General features: G+C 41.6%; 1 protein-coding gene across 1 annotated transcript; it reads left to right on the top strand.

Annotated features, from left to right (window-relative positions):
- Nucleotides 1–1146: 1146 nt before the first annotated feature.
- Nucleotides 1147–8280, top strand: SMIM28 (small integral membrane protein 28). The gene is given in 3 exon segments (XM_087773463.1): nucleotides 1147–1257; nucleotides 7860–8249; nucleotides 8251–8280. Coding segments are annotated over 3 exon segments (531 nt in total).
- Nucleotides 8281–16773: the final 8493 nt, after the last annotated feature.

Here is a 16773-nt window from a genome sequence, read left to right as displayed (position 1 = left end):
TTCTGGGAGCTGTGAGCTCGAAAGAAGCGTTGACGAAAGGAAGTCCAAGCAAGAAAGAAGAGGTCACAATTCTAACCCCAATTTTGTACCATCAGTCCCAAACACAACTCTTGCTTGAACAGGTTAGAGTTGGGAAACCATGCAAAATACACCAGAGTTGAATGAGGTATTACCACCAGCCTCTCCCTCTACTCACAGCAAGGCAGAAAAAGACACCTCCAACTTTTCAGTAAGAGTTAAACCTTGATTCAACTTTTAACTTAAATATTCCTCCCTTCAGAGGTTAACATACGTCACTGACATTTGTTGCTGGATAAACAGCACAAAGGCTTCTCTTTCAAAACAATTGCCATTTAACAAGGCGTATCCTAGAAAGCTGTAAACGAATGCTGATTTAACTGAACTGACAACTCGTTATTACTGAAAGCAACCATATACTCTCAGTGACCAAAGCTTTCCTGGCAGAGCTCTCTCTCTGGATTTATCATTAACATCTACATCCTAACACTGCTAAATAATTCAGCACAGCATTTAGCGTTGCGTCCTTGCCTCTCTACCCAGAAACCGCCCTCACTATTTACGGTACGTTCCAGCAACAGGGAGGAAAAACCTACCTGGGTCATGGTTCTTCCTCACGCTACATTACTGAGGGGGAACCTTCACTCCCGACATAGAGGCGTGGGTTTTATTTATTTTATTTTGTTGGAAAAAGTGTTTAGTAGATACCTAAATATACAGCGTTATTTATCCACATGGAGTCATGACCATGTGGGCCCAGATTCACATGCAAATTCCCTTTTTAATAATCCTAATGCAGGGAGTGCTCCAATCAGAGCGCTATCATCAGCCCCGGCTCCCTGATACCTGATGCCAGCTTTGCTGGTAATGTAGGCCACCGAAGCAAATCCAGAGAGATTGAGTTGGAAGTGGAGAGAGGCTCTGAGATCTATTCGCTTGGCTTCCTGACAAGGGGGGGGGGGGGGTGTCTAACTACTTTTTTTCCTTTCCACTACAAACAGGATATCATTTAAGAGGGATCATTAGCCGAGAGCAGCCCAGCTGGGTCAAGGCTGGGAGGCGGGGACGCATTTGCAAGCAGTGAAGCAAGGTGGAGGCACGAAGACAGAAGACCAGGTTAATGAAAGCATGAGGTGGCTCTTAGGCAGCAGCTGGAGAAAATTTGGACACGCTGACAGGGGAAACTACGACTGGCTAAACAGTGAACCAGATGGGCCGCTTCTGGAAACCGAGCTTCAGGTCTGTACCCCCCTGCTCGTCTTTGTGGCATGTCCTTTGACTTTGCATGTGTGTGTACATCTGTGTAATGCCTCGGTGTATAGCACAGAGTAAGTACCTGGGTATTGAGACATATCAAAGCAGTAATGCTCAATTGCATAGAGTCAGAGCATTTATTTAGCGCTGTTAAGTTGTTTTAAACACATCTGTGGGGAAAGAAAAACATTAGATGGAAAAATCTTGCTAGAGCGGCAGGTAAAGATGTTTATTTCTTTTAAGCAAAATGCATTCTGCTATTCCTTGATTTCCTTTCTTTTAAATACATGTTTACGCTTTGGATCTGGTCCCATGAAGCCTTTCAGCAGATGTTAAGAGTCAGTAGCAGTCAGCAATGAACTCTTGTTCCCTAAGCTGCACGCTGATTACTTCTGTGAGAGAGCATCACATGCAGGCCAGTGGGGGAAGGGAAGCAGCCCTCGGAGATCGAAACACAGCCTGCCTTTCTGGCTTTGTCTGGGAGATAGCAAACGGGTTTTTCTCTGATCGTAAATAATAATTTAAGGTGCATATATATCCCCAGTAAATGTCCGAGTCAAGTCACATTAGCAAATTAACTGGCCACGCTACTTAGCTATCAAGTGTACTGTTGTAAAATAACGGGGGGTAGGGGCAGGGGGGGGTCAAAACAGGAGAAAAAGTAGTTTTTAAATGCCTCTACAATTTTAACACAGTCTAACTCATCAGTAACATTGCCAGAGTTAGAATGGCAATGGCAATGTCTTCACACCTTGAGACTGATTTTGCCTGACAGTGAGAAACAAACAAACAGCATCACCAGAGTCACATTCTAACAAGTATTTGAAAAATCAGTGTAAATCTAGGCTTACTTTAAAATTATGTGTCATTATTAATGTATACAAAAACACATCAAAATGTTGTTCTATTTGCCAGAATTATATGATTTTGCTTTTTACAAGCAATAATGAATCAGCATTAAAAAGCAGGCTGGAGCTTGGAAAAGCACCTATGCATGGACCACAGCCTAATGACTTCAAAGCAGACTTTGCTCCAAATCCACTTAAAACATTTCAGAAGTACTGGTTTCCTGATTCAACTTCAAAGATATTAGTATACCTATGGGCTGTATTAATAAAAATTATTTTAATAAAGTTCTAAGTACTCTAGCAAATCATTAACAATATCATAATAAATCCTAGCACCAATCAATCACTTCAATGGGAATTTCAGTAAATGAAATAAACTTTCGCTTTTCTATCCTTACATAAAAGCTTTCTTTAGACTCATGTTTGGCCTTATTAGGTCATTCCCTTCAAAGCCAGGTTCTAGGCTTCTTTTGTCTATACAGAGTTCAATTCAATTCAATTCTGTTCAATTCTATTGCACCCGTTCCATTACTCATCATGGAAATGCCATACAACTAGGCTGCACTCGGCATTTCATTCCTTAACCAACAGGCACGAGTAAAAGCTCATCTAAACTGATATGGGTCACGTTATATGTAAGCTGGCAACTGTACGTGCTCAGCACGTTAAAAAAAAATGTAGACAGACAGATAACCAGTGAAAGGTTTTCCTACTTCAATTCTGTGCTCAGTGTTTTGGAAAACTGACCCTCTGCTTCAGTCCCGGCAAAGATATAAATGGAAGGAAGAGGATAAACATGAGCCTACAATGGCCAAAGCATCCTACTAAAAATCAGCTCTGGGAAAACAGAGGACTTTCTAGAAACATAATCCCTTTTACCCCCATGCCCTTTTCTGCCTCTCTCTTTATAAAGGATATTTTCCTTGTATTTCTGCGCCTGGGGCTTATTTCATGCTGGAAGTCGGAGCCTTATTTTTGTCAATTACAAACCCGACAATAGCTGCTTGTGACGGCACAGGCAGAGCACGCTGACCTCCAGTGAAGCAGCAGCATCAAAACCAAACCAGTCAAGAAAACACTACCAAATAATGCCCTCAGTCGCTTCATATGCTTGGTTTGGAAACTTCCAGGTCTTAAACAGTAGAGGATTTTACTTCATATGTATTCTGCAGTTGGTTTTCAATTACTGAAGATTCAGTTTCATTTCTAAATCATTTTATTTTCCAGTTCTGACAGCTATTTCTGATACCTATACACACAGGTTATGTAATCTTTTTTTTAATGACTATAAGCTTTTCCAAGTCTTTATGTCAAGATCTTTGCAACATCCTTCAGTAGCCCCTTAGCCACTTGTCCCAGAAATGGGCACAAAACCACACTGCTCAGTTGTCTCCCAATACATTTGATAGATATCTGGATATACCTGCAAGAAGTTAATCAGCTTTTTTAACTACGTCTCAATGTAAAATCAGTCCATGTAAAATGTTGGGCAGGAAGCAGTATCAAAATGGACATGTAATGACTCACTGTGATTTATGCTTCAGGTTCTGGGCATCTGTGAGGCAATATTAACTTGTTACAAACAATTTCAACTCAAATAATACACTAAGTAGCCTACAGATTATTTCACCCAAATAGGAACGCTAAGGCTTAACGTTAGCTGTGTTTAAAAAGCTATGGACACTTTGAAACACAGACTGAGGAAAACTGGTCCTTAATGTCACCTGTTAGCATACAGAAAAACATATTACCCAATCCTTAATCCTACCTGCTTCACATGCTACTATTTTGCAGATCGTAGTAAGACACACTTACTGTTCTTTCACAACTGCACGGGACATGGTATTCACTTCATTACTAGCCATTCAACGTGCTACTCTTCCCCAACTTTCTCAGCATACAGCCCAGGGTCTTATTTACTGCATCTCCTTCAAACAACAAATTTCTTATGTCTTGTTTTATACACATTATTGAATAGTTTGTCACCAGGCACTTGTGTAGTTATCTTGAGTAGAAGAATAGAATAGAATAGAATAGAATAGAATAGAATAGAATAGAATAGAATAGAATAGAATAGAATAGAATAGAATAGAACAGAACAGAATAGAACAGAACAGAATAGAACAGAACAGAACAGAATAGTTCAGTTGGAAGGGACCTACAACGATCATCTAGTCCAACTGCCTGATGACTTCAGGGAATACAAGAGGATATGAACCGTTTCATTATTACCTATGTCATTTTTGCCCAGATCCCTTAGTGTAATAAAGTACTCACAGGCTCAGGGCACAGCTCTTTCACCTTCAGAGACAGCAACGCAGATGCAGAATTTCTGCAGACCAGACCCAGGGATTTCAACCCAGGCACTCCAAGTGAGGTATAACTAGCGAATAGCCCACAACAAACACCTCAGCTGAACTGTCTTGCTCCCCCAGAGCATTCAGTAACAGAGAGAGGAATACAGCTCCCCAGAAGAACATTCCCGATCCCTAACTAGCAGACAGTCCTCTCTCTTCCCCCAGTCTCCCAACTCAGTCACTACATACTCTACAAATTCTGCAACAGATTACCCTGAGGTACTGCAGTTTTCTTCCCTAAGCAATCTGTCACAACCCTAGAGCAGACACTTTGTACACAACACCATAATTAAAAATGATGTGTGTTGTGGATCGAACTAAGGATTCACAGATTTCCAAAACACTGGCATGTATTCAGTCTTGAGGGCTTGAATTTGCAACTTTAGAAGCAATGCTATAGGTTACTCTTGGAGGGCTTTAAAAAAAAAAAAAAGTTTTCAGCCCAATAACCACGCTGACACCCAAATGAATCTAGGTTGTCCTTTTATACCTGTTTCACAGACTGTGGCCATCTGAGCTAGCTTATACTACAAATAGTTTCTCTTCTTCCATTTTCATACCATTACATGAAAATTGGACCCTCCAACAATAATACATGTTACATATTTCTGTTGACAGATATTTCTTTGCAAGACCCAAGACTGCTGGGTTCCAGTTGAGGCTTTGGAGTAAAGTATTCCCCCGAGACCCAAGACCGTTTGTTAATTCCTTCCATCAAGCTTAACCTTTCCTTCCCCTGCCTCCCAGTTTGTTACTAGCCCTTTCCTTTTTCTTCTTCTGCAAAGAGAATGGGACTGGTGCAGTGAGAGAGCAGCCCCACCATTTGCTCCTCAGACTTCTCTTCTCAGTCCTATCCAATCCTACCGCCCTCATTCTCGGTTCCCTTTTGGCTTTCCTCCCCGCAGCTTTGCATCTTGTGCATCCTCCTCACAAGCCGAGGCTCTTCATCCATGCTGGTGCACAATTCTGATCCACACCTTTCTCCATTCTGCCCTCCCCTGATGAGCCCACAGCTCTTCACTTCAAATCCACATCCAACCCACCAGCCCCTCCTCTGTCTCCTCACCACCCTGTGGATTATCAGAAATTCAGTCTTTGTATGAGGCCATGTCTTACAACAGGACATGTCAGGCAACCATAACGCTAGTCCATGCTTCCACCAGCACACGAAGGATACGGCGTCCTTGGCCACTATTTAAAACATGAACCTCCTTTCAGTGAAATTCATAGGGAAGTTGCACTGAGTTTAAAGGTAAGAGAATCAGGGCTTTATATACCTTTTACTAGTCCCATGTAAGAAACACTGGCAATCTCACCTTCTGTCCTCACAGACAACCACAGTACTGCACAGCTCTCAGATCCGAAGAACACCGCTGCCACCCGACTGAAAGCCCGCTCCCTACAAATTAAACCCAGAACTTACACTTGGATATCAAAAACGTGCTCTTCACTGGTCATGAATAATGCTGTCCAGTATAAGCTCAGCTCTTCTAAATATTCATTATAAAAGTGTTGGTAACATAACATTATCAGTGAGTCTCAATATACGTAGTGCACAAACAATACTGAATGCTTTTTCTCATTTTCCTGTGAAGTTTTATGCACATCTTAAGGTGCAATAATACAAGCATTTTTAAGAAAATCCCCTCATTTTTTAAAGATGATTTAACACCTGCACTAGAATAACAGCTGAACAGTTTCTTCCAACTCTGCTGTTTCCTGTAGCTCATTTAATGGTCAAGTAAGATAACAGCTTGTACTGCCAGAAACTCTTTAATAAGAAATGATCAGTAAATAGGAGATAGTTCTTTAGTATGCATTTTTGTGGTAAAAGACAGCTGGGGGAAAAAAGCTTAATAGCTAATCCTCAATAGTTTCAATGTATTTTGAAATTACTTTAATGGCTTTGGCCTCAGACCCACATTACCTCAGGAAAAAAGCAGAAGTCTCCCCTACACTATTTGTTAGAAGGCAAAACCCATTATTTACTTTCTTTTTCTTAGGCATGACCACATACTAAGAATTTCGTAATATGACAAAGAATTGGAGAGGTAACAAATGCCTGGTAGATAATCAGTTGACCGTAGTTTACGGTGTGATTTTGTAGCTAAAAGGATGACTGTGATTTTTGGAAGAATAAGCAGAGAAAGTTTTCGTAGACTAAGAAGGGGGCACTGGAGTTACTGGCCCCTTTCACAAAGCCATTACTGCAAACAGCCCATTTGCATCCCTGCTTCCAAATGCTTTGAGGAAAGAACCACTTGATTTCTCCTAGCTTGAAAAGCTCCCTTTGTTCAAAATAAAAGAAATCTGATCCATTGATCTGTTTAGTCTCACCATAAAAATGTGAAAAAGCCATCTGATTACAGTCTTTGAGTACTTACAAAGGGAATGAGTTGATAATACGTGGCGTTTTAGGGTTTGGGGTTTTCCCCCTCTCTAGACTCTGAATGAGATCCAGTTATTAGAAGCTAGAGCTGGATAGGGTCAGACTGGAAATAAGCTATATTAAATTTTAAAAGTGAAGCTAATACAACAGAAGAGCACAAATATCATTTAAAAAAAACCAAAGCTTGTAACTCCTGTTAACACCACAGCACAATTCAAAAGCTGTGGGACAGAGGCTTTTTGTGCAATATTTTGCAGGAGATTAAGGTGACTGAATAGTCACAGCTGCTATTACTCTTACACCAGAAGTTCTTTTTCCACAATTTTAAACAGGGAAAATGATTCTTGGATAGCTGACAGTACAAGCTCAAGAAAGAGCCCCAGTCCAGGCTGTCCTGACACACCATGTTTCATTTGGGGCTGGCCTGTAAGGTTAGAACAGCCCCAAGAACAGCTATTGTAGGCAGCGGGTCCTGATGAAAGGTACAGTTGCTGTAATATTTGTTCTTTGAAGTAAACAGTAGAGTTTTCCAAATGGAAAGAAACAACACTAGATGGTGGATCACCACCCCTACTCCTCTGCAATTCAGTGTTCTCCCAGGTTTTAAAAGCTTAACCAATCTCTCGCAAAGAGGACTGGTCCCAGCATAATCCAAGAGTAATAAAATGTCACACCAAAATACATACAGTTCCCGGTTGTTGTTTTTCTCCACCCATGGAGACAGGGTTTCCTAGAAACCCCCCGCTCTTTGCAACTTCTCCATTTCTTTTGTCTCTAGTTGTCAAAGTATTTTGTTTTTAATGGACCAGGAAATAGAATTTGACAATTCATGAGCCTGCAAAACATATTGTTCAAGTGCCACTAATGCAGACGGAAAGTAACTTGGAAAAGCAATGGGTAGCTGATAGCAGGGTGAGGTGGAGAGTGTGTATTTTCTCTCCAATTAAGAGGTCTCCAGGAATTCAACACACTACCTACTTGCTTTAATTACAGAGCAGACAACAGACAAGTTCAACCAAAGACGACATAGAACCATTTCTGTGCATCATACTGCCTGCCACCATGATGCTCTTCCTGGCATTCCTGCTGCTCTTCCTGTACCGCCGTTGCCAGCGCCCCACTCCGCAGGGGCAGATCTTCAGCATCGACCTCCCCGAGGCCCTGCCGGAGCACGATGTGTCCAATTTCCTTTCTGTGCTGCCCTGGAACAGCGAACAGAGTTTCCACTACTCCACGCTGCTCCCTGATGCCACGTTCCTCACTGTGTGTTTGCCTCCGTCCTACGAGGAGGCCACCATGAAGACGTCTATGGACGAAGCTCACATTGAGCTCTCTCCAGATCCCGTGCCTCCTTATGAAGAGAGCACGCTGCAGTCCAGCAGCACCAAATAAACTTCCTACGGAAGCACCTTAGCTGAAGCATGCAGCCCCTCTCAAGGCACAAACGTGGAACTGCTATGGCCTTTAAAATTAGCAAAAAGATTCCAAATGAGGCACAAAACCAATGAACTAATGAAGGAAGAAACTTGGAGTAACAGGGAATGAGTCTCTTCGCCTCATCCTAGGATTCTCCACCTTCCATTTGTGGCAAGCGTACACACACAGTGTAGCACCAAATCGGTCCCAGACTGGTAACACAGATATTCCAGTTAACAGAGCGTGTCATGCAAGGGTTAAACTTAAGGACAGGTAGGAATCTGTCCCTCTGCAATCCCTCAGCTACAAGGAAACATGAATTACGCTATAGATTCACCAGTCACAAAAAGGGCTTTTAGCACATACCTATTCCAGTTTGGCTTTTTCTTTTTTATGTGTTTATTTTTAATTGAGTTTCTTGACAAGCTGATTTACTCAACCCGTGTGTGTTAACAGCACATTGTTCTGCAGTGCTCTGGAATGATTGCAACAGCTCTCAGGAAAGCAAATAAATGTATAACCTCTACAAAATTTCCAGCGACTGTCCCCAAAGGTTCAGATGTGCACTGTGGAGAAAGGCTGCCTTTTATCACAGTTGAACAATGGGGACAACCAGAGAAGACCTCATTGCTCTGCGTGAGGAAGACTCCAGCAGCACCGCACAAGAGCACGCTCACACCGCTGCTGCAAGCGGCTTGCCAAGGTCTGCAAGGTCCCGACGTTCCAGACTACGGGCTTGACTTGTTTTCCAATTTACAAGTCTACAGCAATAAACCCTGTGACCTATTTGGTGCAGCGTGTGAAAGAGTTGGGGGAAAAAAATTAATAAAATCAAATACACAAAGAAAAAAATCTGTTCTGTATTTCAAAACGACATTATACTCCCTTCCCCTTCATCACTAGGGCAAAGGGAATCTCATTCGAGTGCATTGGTGCCAGTGGTTCAGTTTCAGGAGAGCTTGCACGTGCAGACTTTTAGATAATGGTGTATGTTATCTTTAATCCTTTCTTACAGGATAGCATTTTCACTATGTTGACAGATGCTCTGGTTATGGAAGGTGGCTACTACAGATCCTGACAGCCTCAAAAGTTATGACAGCTTCTTCCTTGCAGGTGTCCATTATTCCATGACATTACATTTGTCTGTGGCTTGCCAAAACAATAACTACTACATAATGTTGTATGCAGTCTTGGTGTAACTCCGAAACCCAGAGGCTGTCCTGACTTGCACATTGTGATTCCAGCAACTATCATGAGGTGTCAATATCAGCCAGTCCTGCTTTGTGAACATACCACATTCTTTGGGGGGAAAACAAAACAAAACAATAATGGAAGAAGAAATCATCACTGTACAGCAGAAGCAAGACAGGTCACTTTTGAGCTGCAGGTAGTTAAATTTCATGTTGTTATGTCAACAGTGGCACAAATCACATCACCACAGTAACTAAGTAGTCCAGGTCAAAACTGATGATCCCAGTCATACAGTTCCCTTAAAACAAGAGAAGAAGTCTGCCTTTTGTAATACAGAAATGGGATTATTTTCTTGAACTACACTTTTGAGATCGTTACCTTTTCTAACGTTCCCTTTTGGTCACCAAACTGTAAGAGCAGCAGCAGCAGATGTTTTGGACAAATCTAAATTCAACCAACCATTTTTCTTTTCAGACCATGTCTGGGATGAGTTCCTGGTATTTGCTGATGCATTTGAAAGTACTGTATTTTACTGTCTCCTTGCATTTTGTTTATCTCCTTAATATTTGGTACATGCAGTTGTTGCCAGCTACAAGGAAAGCTGGAAAAATACAAGAACACCAAACAACATATGCTACCTAATCAGCAAGGTACAAAGGTCTGAGGTTCAAAGATAAATCACTTCTGCCTCTGGTGTCTGTATATTCCCCTAACTTCAGCAGAATTGTACAGGTGTTCTTGAAAATTCAGCCGCTGTCGTATCAAATTTAGTATATTTTTCCTTAAAAGATCTGCTGTGTTCTGAAATGAGTTACACTGTTCTTCAGCACAATTTCTTGTTTACCCTTACCAGGGTAGCGCCTGAAACCCATCATTCTAAATTGCTCTCCTGTTACCTTAGTTACAATTAAGATAACTTGTTGAGTGATATTTCTTGTGACCAAGCCTGATATGGTTCTAGACCTGGACAAGAATTGCTATTCTCTCCAAGAATAGAGTGGTTGTCTCTGGCATAATATTTATCAGATAACTCTCAAATCCTGCCTTAGACAAATAGTTTCTGTTCATTTGCGTTACTATAGACAATTAAAACCAGATACTTGCTCAAATCCAAATGAACAGGAACATCTCCATGACTTAAATTATTCTTTCCAATAGACTGACAACTTTTTGTTTCATCAGGAGTTGGTATCCCTTACCTCATTCCAACACAGATTTGGCTAGTCTTGCGCGTTAATTGTCACCAATAGGTTGTAACATAACCAGCATCTCACTCTTAAATCTCCACCCCAAAGAGAAGGTCCAGTAAAACAAAAAAGAGAATGCTTCTCATGGAAACATACTGAAATTAATCTCTGTTGCCTAGAAGCTACCTCTGATCATATCAGCCTGTGGTGACACACATGTCAGTAAGCACAGTGTTACTGGTATTAGTGCTACTGGTTGTGGGCCAGCTATCAGGTCCTTGGGGCAAGCACTTTCTGCATCCAAGTGGAGCGCTCACAATCTGAAAGGAACTTGTGTCTGGCAATACAGCAACTATAAGTGTAGGGGGAAAATCTTTAATTTTCTCAGCTCCACTAATCTGAAAGATGAAGGTTTAGAGCACACCATCTAAAAGAAAGATGTTGGAGTTGAGGCTGTAGACGAGAAGAGTGAGGAGAGACATTAAGTTTTGAAATACATAAAAGGTAACGGCAAACAAAGTAAGATAAACATCCTTCATGCCTGCAGCAATCTGAACTGGTACTAGTGAGCTTAAAGTGCAGCAAGATTAAATCAGAAAAGAAATTTCTAAAAGTGAAGTGCAGTCTGAAAGTACAGTGAAGCACTGGCAGCACCATCTCTAGACACATTAAGAAGTTAGACAAACAGCTGTCAGGAGTGACGAAGGATCCTAGTTGGAGCAAGGAATGGGTCGGATGTCTTCTCTGGGTCCTTTCCTGTTCCTATGCCCTAAAGCTGTATCAAAGTAAATTTTGTTCATCATTTCCAAGTTCTGTATGAAATCAGATGTCTGTTTCTTTGAAAATCTGATACTATGAAATTTCATGTGCATCCAGAGATCACTGTAACCCTGGCATTGTACTTTATAATCACAAGGTCCTTATATACATTTTTTTTGTTTAAATCTGATTAAGATTAGGACTTACTAAATATTAATGTCTGCTAATAGACATATAGTCTTACAAGTTGTGAACTTATCATGATGGGAAGGGTAATTGCATTTCAGTTTTCCATTAAGAAAATACTAACAACCATGATGAGATTTATTATGTATATACAACCCCTTGTTTATACTTAGTAAGAAACCGTGGAACAATACAGGCCCCCTCTTATTAAGGAGGCTTTCAGAAGCTCAGAGGGCAATCTCTGTGCTTGTCCTCTCTGTAAGAGCTGCCAGAATCCCTTGCTGAGACTGGTCCATTACTCTGTAGACTAAGATGCATATACATCTCGCACACATGCAAATTTCTTGCTCAAAAGACATTTAAAGGAAAACAACACAGGTAGTTTATGCAAAATGGTTCCACCCTTGGTCTAGGAAAGGAAGGACAAGCTGGTTACTTCATCAGACCAAGCAGACACCCTCCTGTTTTGAAAACACATTTTATCATTGGCAAGTACAAACCAGCAAGTCATGAGCTAGTTTTCAGCAAAGATTAGGTGCCAGATGCTCAATCTCTGTACAAGCATGAATCGATTTTATCCGAGATGTTCGTTTCTGAGCTCCTATTGTGGTTGCAAAGAGCTGTGTCATCTTTTCTTCCTTTGGGTAAAGTAAGAGAGACAGGCTATTCTATTTATATTAAACCACTGTATTATTATCAGAGATATGTGCTGCATACTTTCAGTGGATATTTAGAAGAACCATTCTGTAATAATGATTTAGAAATAAGCCTCTTTCTTACAAACTTGCATTCCCCTCCCTTGCTTCCCGTTCTTCACTTCGCTCTCCTTTAGTTTAATTCACTTTTATGCCAGCTATATAAAAAGCAACACAGAAAGGGAAACTAGCTCTATAGACTGACCCACAGCCATAGACATCAAAACTAAGTATCATGTGTTATGTTCTACCCATAATCAGAATATATCATATTCATATATATGATATAATGTATCATAAAATACTCAAAGTTTTTCATTATAAAGTGCTTTGCGTGAAACCAGTTTCCACTACAGGTTAAACAGACAAATTCAAGCATATTTCTACAAACCCATTTCACTGCCTGTGTAGCCAGTAACATGCCAAATTATTGCAGCAGAGCCATTAAAAACCCAGTACGTGTTTTGCTTCTGTGGCATTTGTCCTTTCTCTTTTTCTTCCAGTTTGGAAAAAATGCAGTTGACCCCACTCTCAGATGTTAGTATGGCCTCAAGTTTCTTCAGAAAGACTGTACATCTATGTTTTAGACACAGATATCAACCTGAAGGGAATCAGCTTGCTTATAAACTCTACCGTGAATTAATACTCACCCCCTTTACTGGCAAGTACAGTTTTCCTCTCTTAATGATGCAGAACCTGAACATTTCTATAACTGGCTGGTTTCTAGTGTAATCCACATACCAACAAAACATTGTAGTCATCAGAAACAAGAAAATGCTGCTGTTGTATGCAATGGAAGGAAAAAAAAATGCAGATCCATTACCACAACCCTTACAGTGTTTGGCTCTAGCAGGAAGATCAAAGCAAACAGAGAACATCAGTATGGAGACAGATGAAGCAAAGCACACTTCTGAGACCTTCATAGCGTCTCTTTTCCTAAGCATTACCAGAAATCATCAACCAGAGAAGAGAACATAGCGCTACACAAGCGACTACCGTGGCGTCCCTGACCCAAGACTGGTGAGATGGCCCTTAGGCGTTGACACCAATAGGCCTGAGAGGTCCTGCACATCTCCTGTGCTTCTGTGCTCCCCTTCAGCAGCCATGGTCCTGCCACTCCCACCCATAAGAAGGACAGGCCAAGCAGTCTCATCCTGTCATATCGTAAGTCCTCCATTGGAAACAAAATAAAATAATAAAGTTTTAGACCCTCAGAGCATATTTTTATTACAAAAGTAGCAAGTTAACACACTGGTAACATCTAGAACTGCGTGCCAGTGGTTATGGTAGACTCTCTATAAACCAGGCACTGAGTAAATTCTACTTTCTTTTCCTAAAAACATGACCTGATATAAACTAGAGCACAAGGAAAGAACTGCTGTTTGATATTGCATTTTATGCTTTGCAAGTCAGCCTGTAAGTCAGAAGGCTCATTATCTAATCTATTATTCTTTATCTAGCTTATGCATACCTTATTTTAAATATATAATAGAGATTTTTAGAGATAACAAGCAAGCTATACTATAAGCATGAAGTATGCCTAGATAGTGTATCCAAGAGCTCCACATGAACAGCTTGCTCTCTTTAGCTTACATCACCTCAAAAACTTACCATCTCCTTTTAGACCTATGAAGTAATACAAATATTTTAGCAGGTATCTGGACCCCTTCCAAGCCCCCCCTGCCACAGCCAGCTGACTACACCACTGTCAGAGACATTTATGATTTTGGTTTAGCCAGTTTTATTTATTATCGGATTTTCAGTTCTACCTGGGGCTGTTACAAAGTATTTACACCAAGCATATTGATTTCCAATAAATACAATTTTCTAGCTTTGTTAGAAGATAAAGACTATTTCCAAAATGGCTTGTATTTAGAGTGATTATATCCATTTTTGAAAAGCTGAAAACACTTTCATTATAATGACAATCTGCTTCCCTGGCACAAGTTGTGCTGTGTGCATCTCCTGGTTCCCAGAAGAGGAGAGCACAGAAAGGCCTTCTCTCCATTAGGTAGCTTGCCATCATGTTTAACAGTGCAGACACCGAGATTAAATTTCCACTTTCTTGAAGACTCAGCTTGTTTGAGGAAATCGGACATCCCCACACCTAACAGCTACTCTGAAGGAGAGGCTGCGTTTCATAGCTCTTCAGCCTTAGGGAATTTGCAGCGACTCCCATTCCCCCACTTGTGCCTGCAACGCTATACCAGTCCTTTAAAGTTTTATGCCTTCGTTTAGTAGTTTTCATAAATTACTGTAATAGAACCCAACAACATAAACTACTCCAACTGGTATTTTTCCAGTTAACATGGGTTTGAACTGTAAATTTTGACAAAATATATATGTTGTCTGTATCATTACAGCACCCCTGACAAGCCACTGAACCTACTCGAGGGCAGACCCTGTACCAAAAAAGCACTGCTTACGCCCAAGGTTTAAATACATGTTAGTCAACAAGCACGAGTTTTATTTGAGAGCAGCTGTAGACCAGGGGAGGGCGAGAGGAAATGCGCTGGACGATGCCGTTTGGGCCAGCCTGGCGCGGAGGGCGCAGAGGAGGGCGCAGAGGGGAGCGGCCACCCCACCCTGCCTGGCAGAAGAGGCGCGGCTCTGCCCCGTCTCACCACGCAGGAGTGCTGGACCAAGCAGCAGCTTCGTCCAAAAACCCAAGTGACAGTTCAATAGCGCTGTATTGAACCATTAAGTGTCTGGTAAATCAGCGCAGTTGTAAATATTTAATACCAGATATTTTGCTCTGAGTAGACTAGCACTTACTAATTTTTGTCTCCATTTCCCTCACTAGCCGCTCTGCGCAGAGGGGACAGATGGCCTCCAAGCCCCATCAGTGGTTGCTCCCGTGTCCTCTGCCCTCACGCCTTCCTTGGGGCTGTCCGTGACCAGCAGGTACCCTAACGAGGTAACAGCGTGAGGAGGTACAAGGCATTACAGGCAGCAAAAGGCGAGTAATGTATACGTAGGAGGACTGGGAGTGCTTTCCCCAACACCGAGGGGAGAGCTTGGATACCCCAACAGTTTCCTAGAAAGGGTCACCAAGTACCTGCTGATTCATGAACTTTGCTGCACAGCCACAGGAATCGATCAGCACTGATTTTCATTACCTTAATTCACTAAACACAAAACTGCAGGCATCCAGAAGCAGATTCACAGGTCTGGCTTTAGAGAGGGCAGGTAGTCTGTCTTGCAGAGCCTGGTGATTAACAAAGATAACACCTACTGCTGTCCAATTTTAACCCACAGCCTCCATACATCTGACAGTCAGGGCACCCTTAATCTAGCTGTTGGTTGAATCAAGGGCACAGAAGCTAATGGGTAGTGTAGTCCTTTCAGCAGTCAGCTTAAGGACAAGAACAAAAAGAGAAGGCTTTAAAGCCACACCCTGTTCACCAGAAGAAGTGTTTAACACAGCTTCTTCTAAATCTGCTTTCCAGTTTCTTCCTTTTGAAGGCCTTTAAGTATTGCATCCTCTGGTTCCACTGCTCACCTGACTCAGAAAGTTATAACTTCAGATTAAATGCAATTTGTACTGAAAAACAAATATCAATAGGACAAGTCCTATACTATTTAAAGCAACATGAACATTTGACCTACATTGAAACTACTTGATTACAGCCATTTTGAGAGGATTTCTATGGCTGTTTTCCATACTGTATGAGGTCTTTCTTCAGCTTTGATGTAGCTCCCTGAACAAGAAATTTTCCCTGACACAATATTATGAAGGCAAGGATCCTTCTAACAGAAGGAATGACTTCTGTTCTAGGTCAATAAAACAGCAACAAATATTGTAATATGTAACTCTCAACACTGCACTTAAAAATACCTGTAACAAACAGTGCTGATAATCCATGGGAAAGCAACCTTCAGCATTACAGATGTCTTCAGCTGCAACTGCTACCTTCATGGAGCTTTTCAAAGCTCACTCCAAAACTAACTCTAACTTGTAATAAGATTTCACCTGTGGCCTGGTTTTTGCAGAGCAATCAAGGAGTTCCCAGGATTTAAAGGAACCCTTAAGCAATCATTATGCAGTCAAAATGTATTTTTCTTAGGTAGTCTGGCTAGTTTCAATTAGATGCTATTGCTGCTCTTGACTTCCTTGGGAATTACTCAGCTGCTACCACCTGGCCTAGCCTTGCCAGTCCCACAGGCAGCTGTAGTCTTTTCTCGTGCCCACCTGTGAGTAAATTTAACTCATTCCAGTCTTCAGGGACGAGAAAATAACTGAGCCAAATAAACACCTTCGAGGGACAGGAACAATCTTTTTGTCAGGTCTGCAAAGTGCTTGGCCCACAGAGAGCTGCTCCCATTCCTAACAGGCTTGCTACAAACCAAACAACGTTCAGGACCAGTAGTGATCCTCCAGACACACTCCCTTTGGTCACAGTGCTAGGAGCCTACCACGTAGCCGAGGAGAAAGGGTGTGCTGGGTAGCAAGGTTTACTTAGGAAACTAGTC

The sequence above is a fragment of the Nipponia nippon genome, unplaced genomic scaffold, assembly GCF_047370975.1.
Source record: "Nipponia nippon isolate SJK-2023a ecotype South Korea unplaced genomic scaffold, ASM4737097v1 scaffold_4, whole genome shotgun sequence".
Classification (NCBI taxonomy): Eukaryota; Metazoa; Chordata; class Aves; order Pelecaniformes; family Threskiornithidae; genus Nipponia; species Nipponia nippon.
The sequence above is the reverse complement of the archived record's forward strand: the minus strand, read 5'-3'. Positions and strand labels throughout refer to the sequence as shown.